This window comes from Pseudochaenichthys georgianus, chromosome 14 (genome assembly GCF_902827115.2).
Source record: "Pseudochaenichthys georgianus chromosome 14, fPseGeo1.2, whole genome shotgun sequence".
In the NCBI taxonomy this organism is placed as follows: domain Eukaryota; kingdom Metazoa; phylum Chordata; class Actinopteri; order Perciformes; family Channichthyidae; genus Pseudochaenichthys; species Pseudochaenichthys georgianus.
This window is the reverse complement of record NC_047516.1, coordinates 18,043,204-18,060,008: the sequence shown is the minus strand read 5'-3', so window position 1 is coordinate 18,060,008 and position 16,805 is coordinate 18,043,204. Positions and strand designations below refer to the sequence as shown.

The following is a 16,805-nucleotide window of genomic DNA, read 5'->3' as shown; positions in this document are numbered from 1 at the left end:
CCAAATCTCCCCGCGTCCCTAAACAAGCTGTTATCTTACATGAAGGAAATCCAGAGCATACACTTAACCGTTAAACAATAATCCACTTTAATGGTAATATACAATGCAATACAATCAAATACATTACCATACACAACCATATCGTATCATATGTGTAATGTCAGGAGTTTGGCCTACTCCTGGCTCCTGCCCACAGGCCGCCACGACCTCCAGTCCAAGCGGCACGAGAAGAGAGAGCGAGGGCACACAGCGGGGTTCCTGTCTAAATACCTCGCTGACCAAAGGAGGAGTTATCTGCGCCTCCCTTCCAGACCAGTGATTGGCTGCCCAAATTATTATCAACACCTCACATCTTAAATTCCCCAATCCCAGTGGCTCAGCTTCATTATTACAGGGATCTGAGATGACTGTATGTTAACTCCACACCTTCCCCCTCTTCCTTTGTCCTCACAAAACCAAATGTTCACAGGCCCCAAAAACAGTTCACAGTTTTCTTACCCAAATCATTTTCCCTTTTTAAGCATCTTGATAGTTTACTAACATGAATACATACAAATATTTCCTCACAACACACATCCACATGGCTTTGACTCTTTAGGGTGTAGCTGTATTACAGTACAGTAAATATAGAGGTTTGCTTGTGTAAATATAATTTAAAATGCCACAGTAATTGATTACATTTTTATGTGTGAGTTCAGGTGTGTTACATACAAACCCCTCCCATTAAGAGTCCTGAAAAGCAGGTGCATAACAGGACATACACATAATGCTGGTGTGTGATTTCGTATTACGCAAGGAAATATTTGAATGCCCTTTCTGCAGTGTTACCCTGGAGACATTTAGTTCAAGTCATGTCTGTCACTAATTACATTAACAAGGCATAGGACACACCCTTAGGCGCACCTTTACTGACAAACACATCAGAATCAGAATACTTTTAGATAGAAAACCCCCTGCATAAACCTACACAGACATTAGCTGTGGACATTTAGGCCAATGATTTTTTGGAGGATTGTACAGCAATGAGCCTTCTTTGAACTTGTCTAAACTCGAATAATTTCCATTTTCGGGAGGTAGACATTGTTGAGCAGGTAATGTTTGCTACATGCAGCTGTTCAGGTTGACATTCCAGGGGCGTGCCACATGTGTCAGCTTTTGATCCTGCATGGGAAAGTCACAGTGAACTCACTCAGCAGTCTGTCAACAACGCTAGCAACGGGTTTGTGTCGGCAGAGAGAAGAAAAATGCACACATAAAGTTTGTCTTTTGGCTCTGTTTTCAAGGCTAGTATTCACCCTCGGGAAGTGATGTCCCAAGGAAATGAGGCTAAAATGAAGAGGACATCTGCTGGCTTTTGTCCTTATGGATCTTCAAGTCGACACACGTTTGGCCCCTCTGTCAGGTAAAGGTTTGGGTGTGTCTGCTTTTCCTTTATTAGTGCCCACAGCTGGTTTGAAACGGGATTACCCACCAATCTCTTCTATTTACATATTTATTATTTACACCATATTTGTCTTCATTTAAAGAAATTGTATGTTGTCTTCTTTTACTTTTTGGCTTTGATTGTGAATATACTATTTCATATTTAGCTTGGGTATATTAAGTGAAGTTCAGGATAATATTTCCAGACATAATGGCAGTTCAGATAACATTAAGGGGCAGAAGAAAACATTCCCAAGATGAATGGGTCTGTGGTTTTGTACTGTTGAAGTAAAATTCGTCTTCATCATCTACATACTGAAACAAAAGATTTTGATTTGTTGAGCAACATCGGTCCTCTACTCTAATCATCGTGTTCTCTCCTGTCACAGCTATTGCTTGGATGTTTCTTCTCTCATTTTCCTTTTCTCTAATTCTAATATACTCTATTTTTCCTCAAGTCAATGTACTAACGTTAACTACATTACGTACAGGATGTAGGTGAAAAGGGTTAAATTACATTTCAGTACATTCCACTGCCTCGAAAGGGTTTAGCTGACTAAGTTATATTTGTTGCCCTCTCAGTTGAAGCTTCATGTATCTACTACAGTATACATTGCTCGCTGTGTTGTGGCCCTAGGTGTGCGTGTTAGGTAGAGTGCTGACCAGAGCAAAGCTATGAAAGATTAATAGACATAAAAAACGAATTACTTTGTCTGGTTTGGTAGTTATATACAACACCTTTGGCATAATTTCCATCCATTGTAGCAATTCATTGAGAAATGGAAAGAAAGATAATAAGAAACAACAAATGTATTTAGTTCTACATTGTTATGTTCTGATAATTAAATGTATTCTTGGATTTCAAACATCAGCTTTATGATGTTGTTATTTAGTATCTCTAAGGCTTATCCTTTACACCTCATCTGTTGTCCTTCTAATTACTTAACACATGTAAACCATGATCTTGTGATGAACCAAAGCAAGTAGTTGTGTTGCCTTAAAATCATTTCACAACGTTAACCACTTGTTTGAAACTACAATGACAAACCTCACTCATCCATTCTGTGAGGATGTTTTGATTTCCACTAGTGAACAAACAACCGATCATATGGGTCGTATTCGTAGTTGAATATTACATGTATTACATAACGTTCATAGGTTATTTTGGGCTTTAAATAAAAAAAAAAAAACATATATTAAAGCAGGTACCAAAGTTTAGAGAGCTTTAAATGTAAAATAAAACTCTTCTGCTACCACATAACTTCTCAATACACTGCATGGTATAAGCACAGTTTCATAATAGATGTAAACACTGCGACCTGAGTAAACATTCCTCATTTATTCATAAAACCCAACATGTGTTTCTAGACTGTGCGATATGTACTTCTCTCTATGTGTTACTGTTTGCACTTTTCCTTAAGCAGTGATAAAGTTAATGTGTTTGCTCTGTTGTAGTGGACTCTGATTAAAGGTGATGCTTAACAGGAATATGTGTTATAATAGTGTTTGATTTGGCATTATCTATTTCTTAGGTACATTATAAGATACGGTAAATTACTGAATTATCCGAAACCAAAGAGAAAAGCTCTTAAAAAAATTAATACAGGAAAGGCTTTAGCAATTATCAGCGTGAGAGGGAAGGAGATAGGTGCTCAAGATTAGTCTGAGAATATTTTTTACATGACCTCACTCTTTCACCCGTGTGATCTGCTGTTCAACAATAGGTACTCAATTGAATGTCACTACAATGGCATTTGAACTAGACTATTTCATTCCATATAGACATTTGAACAAGTGTTTAAATGATTGTATGTGTTATCTTACAGACTGGAGAAGGCAGGCTCTTGTGTGAAACATTACCATTGTCTGCACATACTTCTGCTGGCCATCCTATTGGCAGGTATGTTCTGACATGAGCTATGACAGCTTAGAGCAGACAATGGAGCGTCAGCATCCGTCATCTCAACTGGACGGACAACTTCTATTTAAATATGTCTCCCATGTCTAAAATGCCAGTCATTCAGCACACGCACGCACTCATATTAATCAACAATAAACTGAAGTGTACATTTAAAATGTTCCTCTTAGTCGTTCATTCTGTGCAAACTAAAAATAGTTATTCTGTCTTTTACGCCGACAGGTCAGGCTTCCTGTGTTGAGACCGCTGATGCTCTCCCCACTGTTCCTCCAACAAACACACAGCCTTCAGGTAAACATGCACGGGCATTATTTTATACTGTGTCAAACACAACTTTACACTTCGCTCATCCACTCTGATCTCAGTAACCATTGAAGACTGATGACAGGAAACACAATATGTTACATACTATTATGCTTTTGGGGGTGTAGTGCGTTATATAGGTGTTTGTGCATGTAAATGGTCTGCAAAGTCTAAAATCCTAAATTTCATGCGAAAGGGGGTTTCTCTACCACACACTCCCCCCAGCCTGAAACACCACGATTGTACTCCTTTACTTTCATAACATAAGGACATTAAGAAACACTCGGCTTCTATTGGCGCACATTATACGTGACCGGATAAGGGGCGTGACATCTCTACGTTTTTCACCAATCACAACAGAGCCAGTCAGCTAACCAATCAGAGCAGACTGGGCTCTGGTTTCAGACAGAGGGTGAAAAGAGGTGCTGCATCACAAGCAGTATGAGAAAAATAAAGACCTTTTTGAACATTAAATCCTGTAAACAAGTCACAGAAGAGGCAGACAATACAAATATGAACCTGAAAAAGAGCATAATATGTCCTCTTCAAGATCAGTTGACTAAATAGGGCAAGTACAACTCTGCCTGTGAAAATAGCTTTATAGTGAACTTTGTGGATCAGGGATATGGCTGATATCATCTGTGTTATCCGAGGTTATTTATTATTTTTTCAATCTGTTTACTCAACTACATTCTGTCTTTCCTCCTTTCACAGTATACTTCTTTTTTGTTGTCACTGTGGATGTCCATGAAGAGAAAGATGAAGCGGAGATAGTTGCCTGGGTATGTTTAGGAATAGGTTCCGGACTTGTTGCTAACTAATATACCGGATATATGATATTTATACCCTGTAAATAAATATATAATAATATAATTAGCATTGTGTTCCTTTCCCCAGCTTAAACAGGTGTTTGCAAACAAGCTGCACACCTGTCTGTCTCCAAACATGGAAGAAACCACTGTCGCACCTACCTCCCCACAAACTACCTCTCCATACACTTCATATGAAACAACACTCGTGAAGACAGCAACATCAACATTACAAAGCTATAATTCAACTACAGCTCTGGCAATCACTAGGCTAAAGAGCAACAACCATACAACAAATGCTACAACTACAACGTTAAAAAGGGACACAACTACTGCAGCTGCAACAGTTACAGTATTTAAAAGCATCACCAGCACTCCAACTGAATCAACTACGGAGTTCAAAAGTATCACCAGAAGACCAGCTGCATCAACCACAGCGTTAAAAAGCATCACCAAAACTACAGCTGGAATAACAGTCTTAAAAAGCAACACCACAACTTCAGCTGGGGCAACTTTGTTAAAAGGCCTCACTACAAACGAACCTGGAAGCACACTTTTTTTTAAAACAACATTGGTAACAAAAGCCACTGGGAACCACAAAACAAAGAAGCCAAAACCAGATAACGGAAACAACAAGGGCCTAGTTCGGGAAATTCGGGCCAGTGTGACAGAAAACAGGTATCTCACGACAATTTTTGATTAAACAAACTAATGATTGAAAGGGTTCAGTGTAGGTAGGTGATAGACAACAATAGTCATACCAAGGTTTTGTTGATTTTACTCATGATTGAGTACAAAAATACTGCTTTTTCTCTCAGTAGGAGGAGAATGTTGTAATTGTGCTGTCTTCATGATGTCATCATAATCAATGTGAAATCAATTAAGCAAGGTCTTGTTTTTAATTGTTTGTGAGTTCAACTTTGTAAGAGGAAAATGTGATATCTCATCTACCAAAAGTTATACAGACTTTTATAGCAACTTTAAATCAATCTTGTTATGTCAATTTGATTTTCAGTGCGACCATCAGTGGCATAACATCTGATCTATTTCAAGTAAGTCAACACTAAGATGTATCTGTGGGTAACAGTGTGTGTGAAAAGAACGATCATGTGAATTAATTTGTTTTTTAACAGGATCTTTGTGTTTCATGCATCAACAAGACTGCAATAAGGTAGGTAAAGTATAGCCTACATTTTCAAATGACTAAAACGTGTGTAAAGATTTGTTTTATTGTTAACACTGACCTTATACTTCAGAGAGACCAACTGTTCTGTGTTGCTGAGGCTGAAGCAGAAGGTCCCTTTGTATTGTATCTTCCGTACGCTCTATGAGGCCAGTCGTTCCTCCTCTGACATCCATGTGGTGGGAGCAAATAAAACCGGTGAGTGTTCGCACAGTCTGAAAATAGATAATAACCTACCTAACAAATTCTCATAATGCAATCAACCTTCTGTGTCATTGAACAGGTATACCAGAGGACTGCAGTTGCAATAATACTGATCAAGACGTTGAATTATGGTAAGGTGTTTGGTATTTAAAATATTTTTTGTATTTGTTGTATTTTTTAAAAGTTTTTTAAAGGGGTATTTATGGGTTAATCTTTAGGGTAAATATAGTATGACCATGTTATGTGCTGCCTTTTTATAAGAGTGTATGAGGTTGTCTTGTTTTTATTAATCAAATTCGCCTATCTTTCCACAGTGAAGACACTGGGACTGTGGCTCCTCTAGGCAACTCAACACACTGTGGGGCAGGTGAGCTTTCAACATTTTCTTTGAACATCTTCAAAAAACAGAAAGTAAAGACAATTCTTCTGATCTAGGCTACATTAATTAACCAACAATTTCAATGTAGACATGTGGCATAGGCCTAGGTTAGCCTACATGTACAGTAGTCAAAGTAATGTTTGGAAGAGCCGTTGTGAGGCTAAACATGTATTCCAAGGTTTATATTTACATTTTTGGGAAGCAGATTTGTTCGCTTTCTTGCTTATAATGTTTTAAGAAGAACAAACCCATCTGATATAAATATACAGTCAGTTACAGACAGTTAGCTTAGCTTAGCATAAAGACTAGAAACGTGCAGAAACTAGTCCGGCTTTTGTCGGTAGGTAACAAACCCTGGCAAGACCACTGATGGTCATTAATCAACACGTTTTTATTTTGTATGTATAAATTCATTTATTGGCCGCGTGCAGTAATTTGTTTACCTTTCAATGCATCTCGCGATATCACGCGATATCATGCAAGAGTTGCGCGATCACAAGATCACCTGGCGCGTCAGGTTAGTTTTGTTACCATGGAGAAACAGCAACCAGCGGAACTTCCAGGAAGTCAATGCGCCCAGCCCATGGATGTATAATAAGAACGGCCCAGCCGGCCGAGTTATATAGTCCTGCACAAATCACTCTTTAAAACTGACCCTTTATATAACCTACACATTTATATGCTATAGTTTTATTATTTCTTGTGTAAATAATAGGTGAAATAATGGCACAGTGGCCAAAAATGAGACAAAGGCAGGTTGAATACTGTAATTTAATATTTAAGTGGTTGTTTTCATACTATCATTTAGGCCTATATAAAGAAAACCAATATACTTTGACTTTTTTTTCCAGTTCATAGCCCCTACAACTGCTCTGCCTACTGCAATGGAGTTGGTGAGTGTTTTATTAACAACAAAACCACCTGATAAAATAAGACATTTGTTAAGTGTTATCCTTTTGTTTTCAGAGGCATACTACACTTTTCGATTTTCAGTACAAGATTCCAAGATGAACTTTTCGTACATTTCGTGCATGGTAAGTCAACATGCACGTGTAAGAGTATGTTCAATTATTTTCTTAAGTGTCTAAAATTATACATAAATGAATTATCTAACTCTAATCTCTTACATATTTCCAGATTTATAACCTGAGTAAACCAGATTGCCCTTCAAGGGAAGAGTAAGTATTTGCATTCATCAAATCAAATTTGACATCAATAATACCTTTTGTTAAAATTAAAATAAATCCCAATCTTTGTAATGTTCCTTTGCAGCGATTCATGTCCATTGTCCGTCATTGCATCAGAATACAGGGTAACCGACGACCAAACTGTAATAATTGTGCCTGAACTTCACATTTTAGTTTAAATAGGCAATTACAAGAAAGATCAAATTCGAATAATAAGTGAAAATATTTTTTTTGCATTTCATTTTGCCAATGTGATGCATGGCATTGAGGCAATTGGCCACTGCACATGTGCATCTATATTGCACTTTTTCTTTTTGGTAAGATGTCCATGAAATACAAATGTTTTGCTCTGGATTGACACTGTGGATATTATGCTTTTTAACAATGAACATTTCTTCCTAGAACGCCAATGTGACATGTGGAAGCACATCACCAAAGTGAGTCTAATCCTACTCATAGCTTTGCTGGACCATTTCTTTGCATTGATGCATTTGAACAGTGACTGAAATCTGTACACTTCTGATTTTTTACTTTAAGACTTCAAATATGCAGAGTGACTTTACGCTTTGGCCATGAGGTTCCTATCTGTAATTTTTCGAATGCTGTGATTCATTTGTTTGAATCTGAGCCAGGAATACATTACATTGGAACCGTGACTCGAGCTGGTGTGTGAACTTAATACAGGGAAAACAAGTCAATTCAACAGCAATTCATGCCGTCAAGAAAATACCTGCAAGTCTATGCTGTAAAACTCCTCATTTGTGTTTTTTCCTTTGTCTCCCACAGCCATTTGTGGAAATTCCTTCAGTGACAATCCACTGAATTCTATCAACAACATGTACCAATTGAACCTACCTCCAGCTTACTTTTGCCCAACAATAGTAGAGTCTAACCTCCTGACTTGGTTTGTATGATCTGCACTATTACAACAAAAACCTGATTTAAAATCTTAACAAATACTTGCACCCAGGATTCTAATTTCTCCCTTTTTTCTTAACAGTCATGGCAGGAAAAATATACTTGTGGAGCTTAAAGAGTCGTGTGATGTTGAGGCGTTTATACCCAGCCCGGATGTGACAATCTCACAACCAAACACCTCCACCTCATCTGTGAATGTAACTTCATCCACGCTGACAGCAACATCTCCAGCTCTTAATGCAACCCTCACTACTGCTAATGTCACCGAGTCAGGTTTGTTTTCACCTCAGCACTGTGTTCAACTCTGTTCCCAACATTGACATCATCATTATAGCATCATTAAAGTGTACTCTTCAAATGTTCTTGACTGCAGCTGAAAGCCAAGCCAATGCACTGCTTGAGTTGACCAGAGACACGTCCAAGCTGAACTCCAGCCAGGTGCGTCAGCTGGTGTCAAAGCTGGAGAGACTTTTGTCGGGCCCAACGGTCAGCTTTGCTCTCGGAAACATCTCCGTCCACATTGTCAGCAATCTGCTCGGTGCCACTCCTGAGGTGCTGTCCGACTCCTCCAACAGGTTTCACATTTCATTTATTTTGTTGTCTACAGAAATGAGATGGTATAACTCAAGACCTTTTTGAGAACTTTATTTTGACAATTCAGTTGCAAGTTGCCCCCTGGGAAGCAGTTCACTTCAAGCAGTCATCTCAATGTCTGAATAAATGAAGGCAATGGAAAGGCTCCTCAAACTTGCACTCTCTCTAATATCCAGCAAGGGGCGACTCCGCTGGTAGCAAAAATACATCCTCTCCTAAAAGAGGCTTTTATCTTTACATCACATGCATAAGAATGTATTTAATGTCCAAATAGATGCTGGATTTTTGTTTTGTACTCTGAGATCCTATTTAAATTCAAAGTCGGTTTGTTGTTGGGGTAAAAGGGTGGGGGTGAAAACAAAACACAGCACCGACAGCACCAAATGTCCTGTTTTTGCCTACAAAAAAATCCATATATATGAATGTAATCATATAGTTCTAACCTGGTAGCTGGTAACAAAGGCCTGTTTCTATGGCCCAGAGATTAGGAACCACTGGTGTGACTGAATTTACTCTAATAATAATTTATGATTTGCGTAATACCAATTACATTTCCTTAATCAGCATTATAGGGGTTGTTGATACCGTGGGGTTGAAGCTGGTCCTTGATGGAAAGGTTGAGAACCTCCTGTCCTCCGCTGTGGCTCTGTCTGTGAAACCAGCAGATGGCAGCAACTTCCAGGAAACAGTTTTCTCCATCTCAGACCCTAAGACTGTACAGGTATGATATGAATAGTCCATTTGATTATACCTGTATGAAGCATTGTCTATATAACATGCCATTCTGTTTGTTGCCAGAATGATATTGATTGAATTTATAGATATTTTACAGTAGATGTTGGATGTTTTAGAGGTTTTTAGCCTGAACAACATACATAACTTGTGTAGGTTCTGTACTTGACCTCAATATTTCCATTACTCGATGCTTAAAATCCATTTAATTCCAGAGCGAAATACAACACTTTGTTAGATCACATTTAAGCAGTTTTTTTCAGCTTGAGACCCATTACAAAACAGCAATGTCCATTGTGGGCCCTTTGTCACATGTTTCAGAAGCCTAAGAGTTTTATCAGTTCCACAAAAGAGACATTTACCTTTTAAACCTTTAAGAAGAAAAATACCAAGATATTAACACCCTCTAGGTTTGACAATACTGGACTACACTGTATATAATGCAGATAAAGGCTTTGTTAGAACAGAAACACTGACATGTCACAGCGTGAAAAAATGTCCATCAATTCCATTTTAAACAATTACAAAAAAATGTTTATCTGTAAACAAAACCCTGCATTACACATACACTGGTTGTTAGAGCTAGATTCAGTTTATTCCACACATTTAGAAAGGTTGTTGCAGTAGGTCACCTTCTTCCTTTAATAACAAGGACATTACTTACAATTATATGTCATGGTAAATCCCTGGATTACAGTTGTTTTTGCACACAAGAAGAAATGGGTTGAGCTTGGACAGATTGACATCAATTACCCCAAATAAAATAGAAGTTGGATTTACAGTCTGATGATACAATCTGAATCTAGTTGTTAAGCCAGTGTCTCTCTGTTCAGGTCCGTGGGGGTCCCAGCAGGCCCAGCAGGAAGGTGAGAGCAGACACCCCCCTCCCGCAGGGCTCAATCAAGCTGCCCCCCTCCCTCACTGAGGACCTGACCAGCGAGGAGCAGCAGCTGGTCTCCAGAGTCCAGTTCAATTTCTACCAGAAGGACACAGTTTACCAGGTCAATACTATCATCAGAACATCACATTCCAAGCAAGAAATAGAACTCATTATAATGCAGACTTGTGCATCAAAACTGTTTTGGATTTAATATCCCTGGTTTTAAGTTGATAAGGAAACAGTTTAATTGAAATATTATAACATTGTCTTCACAAACTGACCCCTTTTGTGTGTTGTGTTGTGTTGTGTTGTGTTGTGTTGTGTTGTGTTGTCTCTAAATATTTAGGACAGCTCTTTGAGAGGCAAACGCAAACTCAACAGTGGGATCCTGGGAGCGAGTGCGGCCAACCTGACAATAAAGGAGCTCCAAGATGATGTTGTAATTCAGCTGAAGAACACAGGGCCTGTTCCAGTAAGCAAGACTGAATGATTATTTAATTTTTTTAGGAAAAGTATGTTTACTGTCTTTGCATCTTTAAATATTAGACAAAGGTAAACCAGCATCTACAGCAAATAAGATCACAAGAGAATATCTGAACTTCCTTTTTTCAAAAAATGAGGGGAAAAGTAAAGATAAAATGTGTTATACGTTATAACAGCTGCATATTACATTAAAATGTAAAGTTGTACAATTGGACATTGTCAACAAATACTAGCTTCTTTTGCTTTTTCTGAAACTGCAGGCTAATTGTGTGGCTATCTGCGTTTTCTGGGACATCACATTCAATAGTAAGTTTTACGACTATCTCAATCAGAATTAAATAAATATAAACAAAGATGAAAATACGATTAATCTGTGTATTATACCTGCAGGCGACTCAGGGGGCTGGAATCCAAGTGGCTGCTCTGTCCGAAAAAGCACAGACAACGAGACGGTTTGTGGCTGCAACCATTTGACAAGTTTTGCTATCCTGCTGGTGAGAAAATGAGAATTTGCATCCTTTTATTTGGTGAACACTTTTCCACTCTTCTGTAACTTGCCTTTATTTCTCTTTTGCCTACAGGACCTCGCCAGACAGCCTCTAACCAGCCGTACGCAGGCCACCATCCTAACGTTTATCACATATATTGGCTGTGGAGTGTCGGCCATCTTCCTCTCTATCACCCTCCTCACCTACTTGGCCTTTGGGTGAGTTTTAGGATACATTGCATGAATTAAAAACTGTTATAATAACCATTGAAGTAGCATATATATATATATATATATATATATATTTCATTCGGTCTTGGGTCCTTAAAGGTCCCATCATATGCTTTTCTGGTTATTACCCATCCCCTTGTGTGTTATGTAGCTTTATCTGCACGTAAACGGTCTGCAAAGTCACAAACCCTCAAAGTACACCCTGTAGCGAGTAAAACTCTAACACAGAAAAGACCTGTCTGTGCTGCCCCAGAACGCCTCGTTGGAGATTTTTCTTTATCCATTTTTTTCTTCCGGGGTAGGTTGACGTCACTATCTCACTAAGTCCAAATGGACCAATCCGCACGCACGCACGCACACGCACACGCACACGCACACGCACACGCACACACACACACACACACACACACACACACACACACACACAATAACTCACTCAGCCTGAGCTCCGCACACACACTCGAGCTCAGACCCCACGCAGCAACCAGGAAACGACACCAGTAATCCAGCTCACACTGTCCACTCCTCGAGCCCCACAGGGCGGAGCAGCGAGCCCCGCAACGTCCCGCCAACACGGCACCCACACCCCACGCAGCATTCTCATCTGTTTGTCATTACTGGTGTCATTGTCTGGTTGCTAACAAACGGCATTGTAAAACAAACACTGATGTGTAGCTGTAACGGTGGTTGACTAATCAGAACAGAGTGGGCGAGCTGACCAATCAGAGCACAGTGGGCTCACAGCGAGGGGGGGGGCAGGAGCTCCAACAAGCCGTTTAGGACAGAGAGTGAATACACATACTATACAGAGATGCTGTATGAGAAACCAATGTGAGTTTGAAAAATTGCGCAATGTAAATCTATTCTAGTAGACCTCAACAATGGAATTATGATCAGAAGAAATGGCCAAGACATGGGACCTTTTAAAATACTCAAATCAATATCTGACATTGTTTGTAAACTAGACATTGCTAACACATGACTCGAGTAACAGTTTTGTACTCCTTCCGCAATCTAAATGATATTGAACAACCAATAAATTAGATAGTGATTGGAAACACATCTGTATTACTTTGTTTTGACTTCCCAATACAAATATGAAAACAAAAAAAATGAAACTGATCTTTTTCCAGATCATTCTTTACAAACAGCTGATTAAGAAAAGTTCACTGATGATTTTTGTTTGAACATTGCAGGAAGTTGCGTAAGGATATTCCCTCTAAGATCCTGATCCAGCTGTGCCTGGCTCTGCTTCTGCTCAACTTGGTCTTCCTGGTGGACGCCTGGCTGGCTCTGTACCCGGAGGCTGTGGGCCTCTGCATCTCCACCGCCTGGTTCCTGCACTACTTCCTGCTGGTGACCTTCACCTGGATGGGACTCGAGGCCGTCCAAATGTACCTGGCCCTGGTGAAAGTCTTCAATAGCTACATTTCCCACTACATGGTGAAGTTCTCGCTCATCGGCTGGGGTGTCCCGATGATTGTGGTCATTATTGTCATCGCGGTTGACAAGGATAACTACGGCCTTGTCTCCTATGGAAAGTTTTCCGATGGCACTAGTGATGGATTGTGAGTCTTCTGATACGATACCAACAAATATCCAGACACACGAAAAACAAATTCTGCACAAAACAATAAGCTAACCCTATCATTCTCTCCCACAGCTGCTGGCTGAAAAATGACATTGCTTTCTACGTGTCAGTGGTGGCCTATTTCTGCCTCATATTTGTGTTCAACTTCGTCATGTTCGTGGTGGTGCTGGTCCAGCTGTGCCGGATAAAGAGGCAGAACCTTCACAATTTGCAGCACCGTAGCATACTGCAGGACATGCGCAGCGTGTCGGGGATCACCATCCTCCTGGGACTTACATGGGGCTTCGCTTTTTTTGCCTGGGGGCCCCTTAACCTGCCATTCATGTACCTGTTTGCCATCTTTAACTCCTTCCAAGGTGAGTTGACTCATACAGGTTTGAGTAAATTGACATAATAGTGAACTAAATAAGCAGAGAAAGGAGATATGCAGTATAATACACATCTTCGGGTTCATGTTTTCATGCTTGAATGTTACAAAACACTTAATTGTTCTCATACTCTTAGTTTGAATGTACCTGTATTCACCCTCTGTCGAAACATGCTTATATTTGGCACCTGTCTCTTTAAGACTCTCTTCTGAAGAAGCCCAGTCTGCTCTGATTGGCTTCTGAGAAAAGTTGTAGGTAGTTCTCAGGCGGTAGGAGGGGATACTCAGATAATGGGCGGTGTATTTTAATGAGCCTTTATAAAAGGATAGAATGGGGAACAAAATCTAAAGGGATTGTTGAATCCTATGTGTGAGGACATTAAAAAGAGTTTAATCACTTTTATAAAGCTTTTTATCAAGTTATAGTGCACTATAAGATAAAAAGCTTTAGAAAAGTGGATTAAACTGCTCACCACTCACACACAATGTGTAAAAAGTAAGCCCAAAACCTAAACAAATGTACTTTGCAGGTGATATGCTGAACCTATAAACCCTGTTTCTGTTTCTTAGGTTTCTTTATATTTATCTTCTATTGTGCGGGGAAGGAGAATGTGAGGAAGCAGTGGAGGACCTTCCTGTGTTGCAGCAGAATGAGGCTGGCAGAGAACTCAGGTTTTTACATTTCATAACCATTCTGGACATCTATGGTAATTACTCATCAATTATTATGTAACATTTCACCTTTTATCCTGTGTAATTTATGTTTTGAACAGAATGGAGCCGCACTGCAACACAGAAGACCACAACTAAGTCATCAGTGAACAGAGTCACATCTCTTCATTCCTCAAACTCGTCCCAGTTCAACAACAGCTCTTCCTGTTTCCTGGTCAGCGACTCCTCAGAGCTCACTAATGGCATCAGTAAGTGAAGACTGCCTGCCATCCCGATTATAATCCTTAGTTTTGCCTTAAAGGTGGGGTAGGTACATTTCAGAAACCGGCTCGAGATACACTTTTTGTTATATTCCATGGAATGCTCTTAACATCCCGATAGCGATGAATATCTGAAGTGCTTTGACACAAAATCCATAACAAAATTTCATCTGTGGAAGCCGTAATACTGTAAAAAGTACATCCAGCCCGGCTAAACGGATTGGATTGCCGCCCTGTCTGTCAGCCTTCCATCTCGTGCACGCACAAATGTATCTCGTACCCTCATTGGGCGTGCCCAGGCTCTGGGCGTGCCGTCATTGGGCGTGCGCCAGCAACAGGCGGCCACTTTCACCAGTCTGCTGACGTCATGTGCACGTTCATGTGTGTTGGAGGAGGTGCTCTGTAAGGAAGTCTGAAGGAAGGGGCGGATTCTTTTCGGCTGTGTTCTTTCAAATTGTAGTGCACTCGAGCCGGTTTCTGAAACGTACCTACCACACCTTTAAACAAGACTCAACAACACATGTAAAATAGGTTTTAATTATTGCTGCGGTTTACTGGATACAAATATTAAACAAGGCTGTGCACTGCAATATTATAATACAATAATATAGTATACACACACACACATACCAAATAGGCTACTGCAGGCTCTTGGGCAAAGTGGCCAGAAGCCCAACACTTTTAACTATGTTTTATTCTCCTACACACTTGTCATACCAGTGTACAACACAACAAATATTTATATTGACTACATGAGTGGTTCGTTTAACAGTCCTTTTGGAAAACATAAATAATGCAGTAGTGCTGTGTTACAGGTAGCCAATTTGAAGACCATGTGATCACAGCAGAAGAAGACTACAGTACGGATGTCGTCCTCAACGAGATCAACATGCAGTACAGAAACCAACAAACGCCCTGATCGCTGATCCAGACAGGACTTGACTGTTTTTCATGGGTTTCTTAGGGCAATTGTTGCCTTTATTGATACAGATGGATTGGAAAGGGGGAGAGGGGGGGGGGGAGACATGCAGCAAAGGTCCGCAGGTCGGAGTCGAACCCCTGCAAAGAGCGCTCAGCTTAATCTCTACCGGGTTCGCTTTGGGCAGCCCATAACTGCATATTGAAAGGCTCTTATTTTGAAATACTTGTATATAATGTTAATAAAGACTAATTTATATACTGTCCATCTTCCTGTCACTTGTATTATATGACTTGTAATGAGCAATGGAAATCCTACATTATAGCACTTGATTTTAACACGCTACCCCATATATTTAAATTTGTATCTATTGTATCTGGAAGGAACCTGGAGAACCTTTATTCCTTTGTATAGGGATGTTATTGAGATAAGTAGCTGATAAAAATGGAACATTACACACACTGATGTTGATTCATTGTAAACTATTCAATATTAGCAAAGGCCAACAGGCTGGTATCATTTTCACTGTGAATTACTTGCTTTTTATTGTTGAAATAAATGAAGCATGTTCACACTTGTGTCAGCATGCTAATATTACAGTAAGCATTGATCTCAGCAGAGGTTCAGTAGTTTCGGCAATATCAAGTGGAAACCTCCAACATCTAGCTGGAGCAGACCCGGCGGCAGACATACGTGTCTGGGCGGGCATTTGATGTACCAGGGCGGGCCCACCCCGAAACTTACATTTCCCGGGAAAACTGAATTGTGAAATAGCTAACATGCTGAAAACCCAACGCCTGCAGGGGGGTCTGGGGAAATTCTCCCCCAGGAGATTTTTTGAAATACTAACATAAAATACACATTCTGGTCCTCTCTTGAGAAGAAGAAAAATAAATAAATCTATTACTACACAACATATTTAAAAAAAAAATGAATGCCATTTCAGTTTTTTGTTACTTTGTTCTGAAAGCTGAACCTGCTGCTCCTCACAGAGAGAAGAGGGAAGAGGCTGTGAATTACTTTACATTGTGGATAAGGGTGGATTGCCCCCATTGTTCTGTGTGTCAAAATGAAAGACAGCCCACACATCAATCATCAAACCGTGGGGTCTTATTTCATTACGTGTTGATTTCTATCAACACGTAATGTTGTATCGATGAGAGTACTGTAACTCAAAGTACTGTAACTCTGAGGAGAGTACTGTAACTACAGCAAAAATATTCTCCGTCGGGACTTCCTGCAACAACACCACATCGTTATCTTGAT

General features: G+C 39.8%; 1 protein-coding gene across 1 annotated transcript; it reads left to right on the top strand.

Annotated features, from left to right (window-relative positions):
- The first annotated feature begins 150 nt into the window (after nt 1-150).
- On the top strand, nt 151-16,202 carry LOC117458021 (adhesion G-protein coupled receptor G2-like). Its single transcript, XM_071205355.1, has 27 exons — nt 151-315; nt 1,284-1,402; nt 3,249-3,322; nt 4,358-4,425; nt 4,541-4,764; nt 5,709-5,833; nt 6,111-6,206; nt 7,070-7,111; nt 7,185-7,252; nt 7,356-7,396; nt 7,491-7,530; nt 7,808-7,842; nt 7,943-8,070; nt 8,192-8,309; nt 8,406-8,596; nt 8,658-8,898; nt 9,482-9,638; nt 10,483-10,650; nt 10,876-11,001; nt 11,273-11,318; nt 11,403-11,506; nt 11,594-11,718; nt 12,927-13,298; nt 13,394-13,677; nt 14,259-14,360; nt 14,462-14,608; nt 15,436-16,202. The coding sequence occupies exons 1-27, from the start codon at nt 151-153 to the stop codon at nt 15,537-15,539; spliced, it is 3,510 nt and encodes a 1,169-aa protein (XP_071061456.1). The 3' UTR covers nt 15,540-16,202.
- Nucleotides 16,203-16,805: the final 603 nt, after the last annotated feature.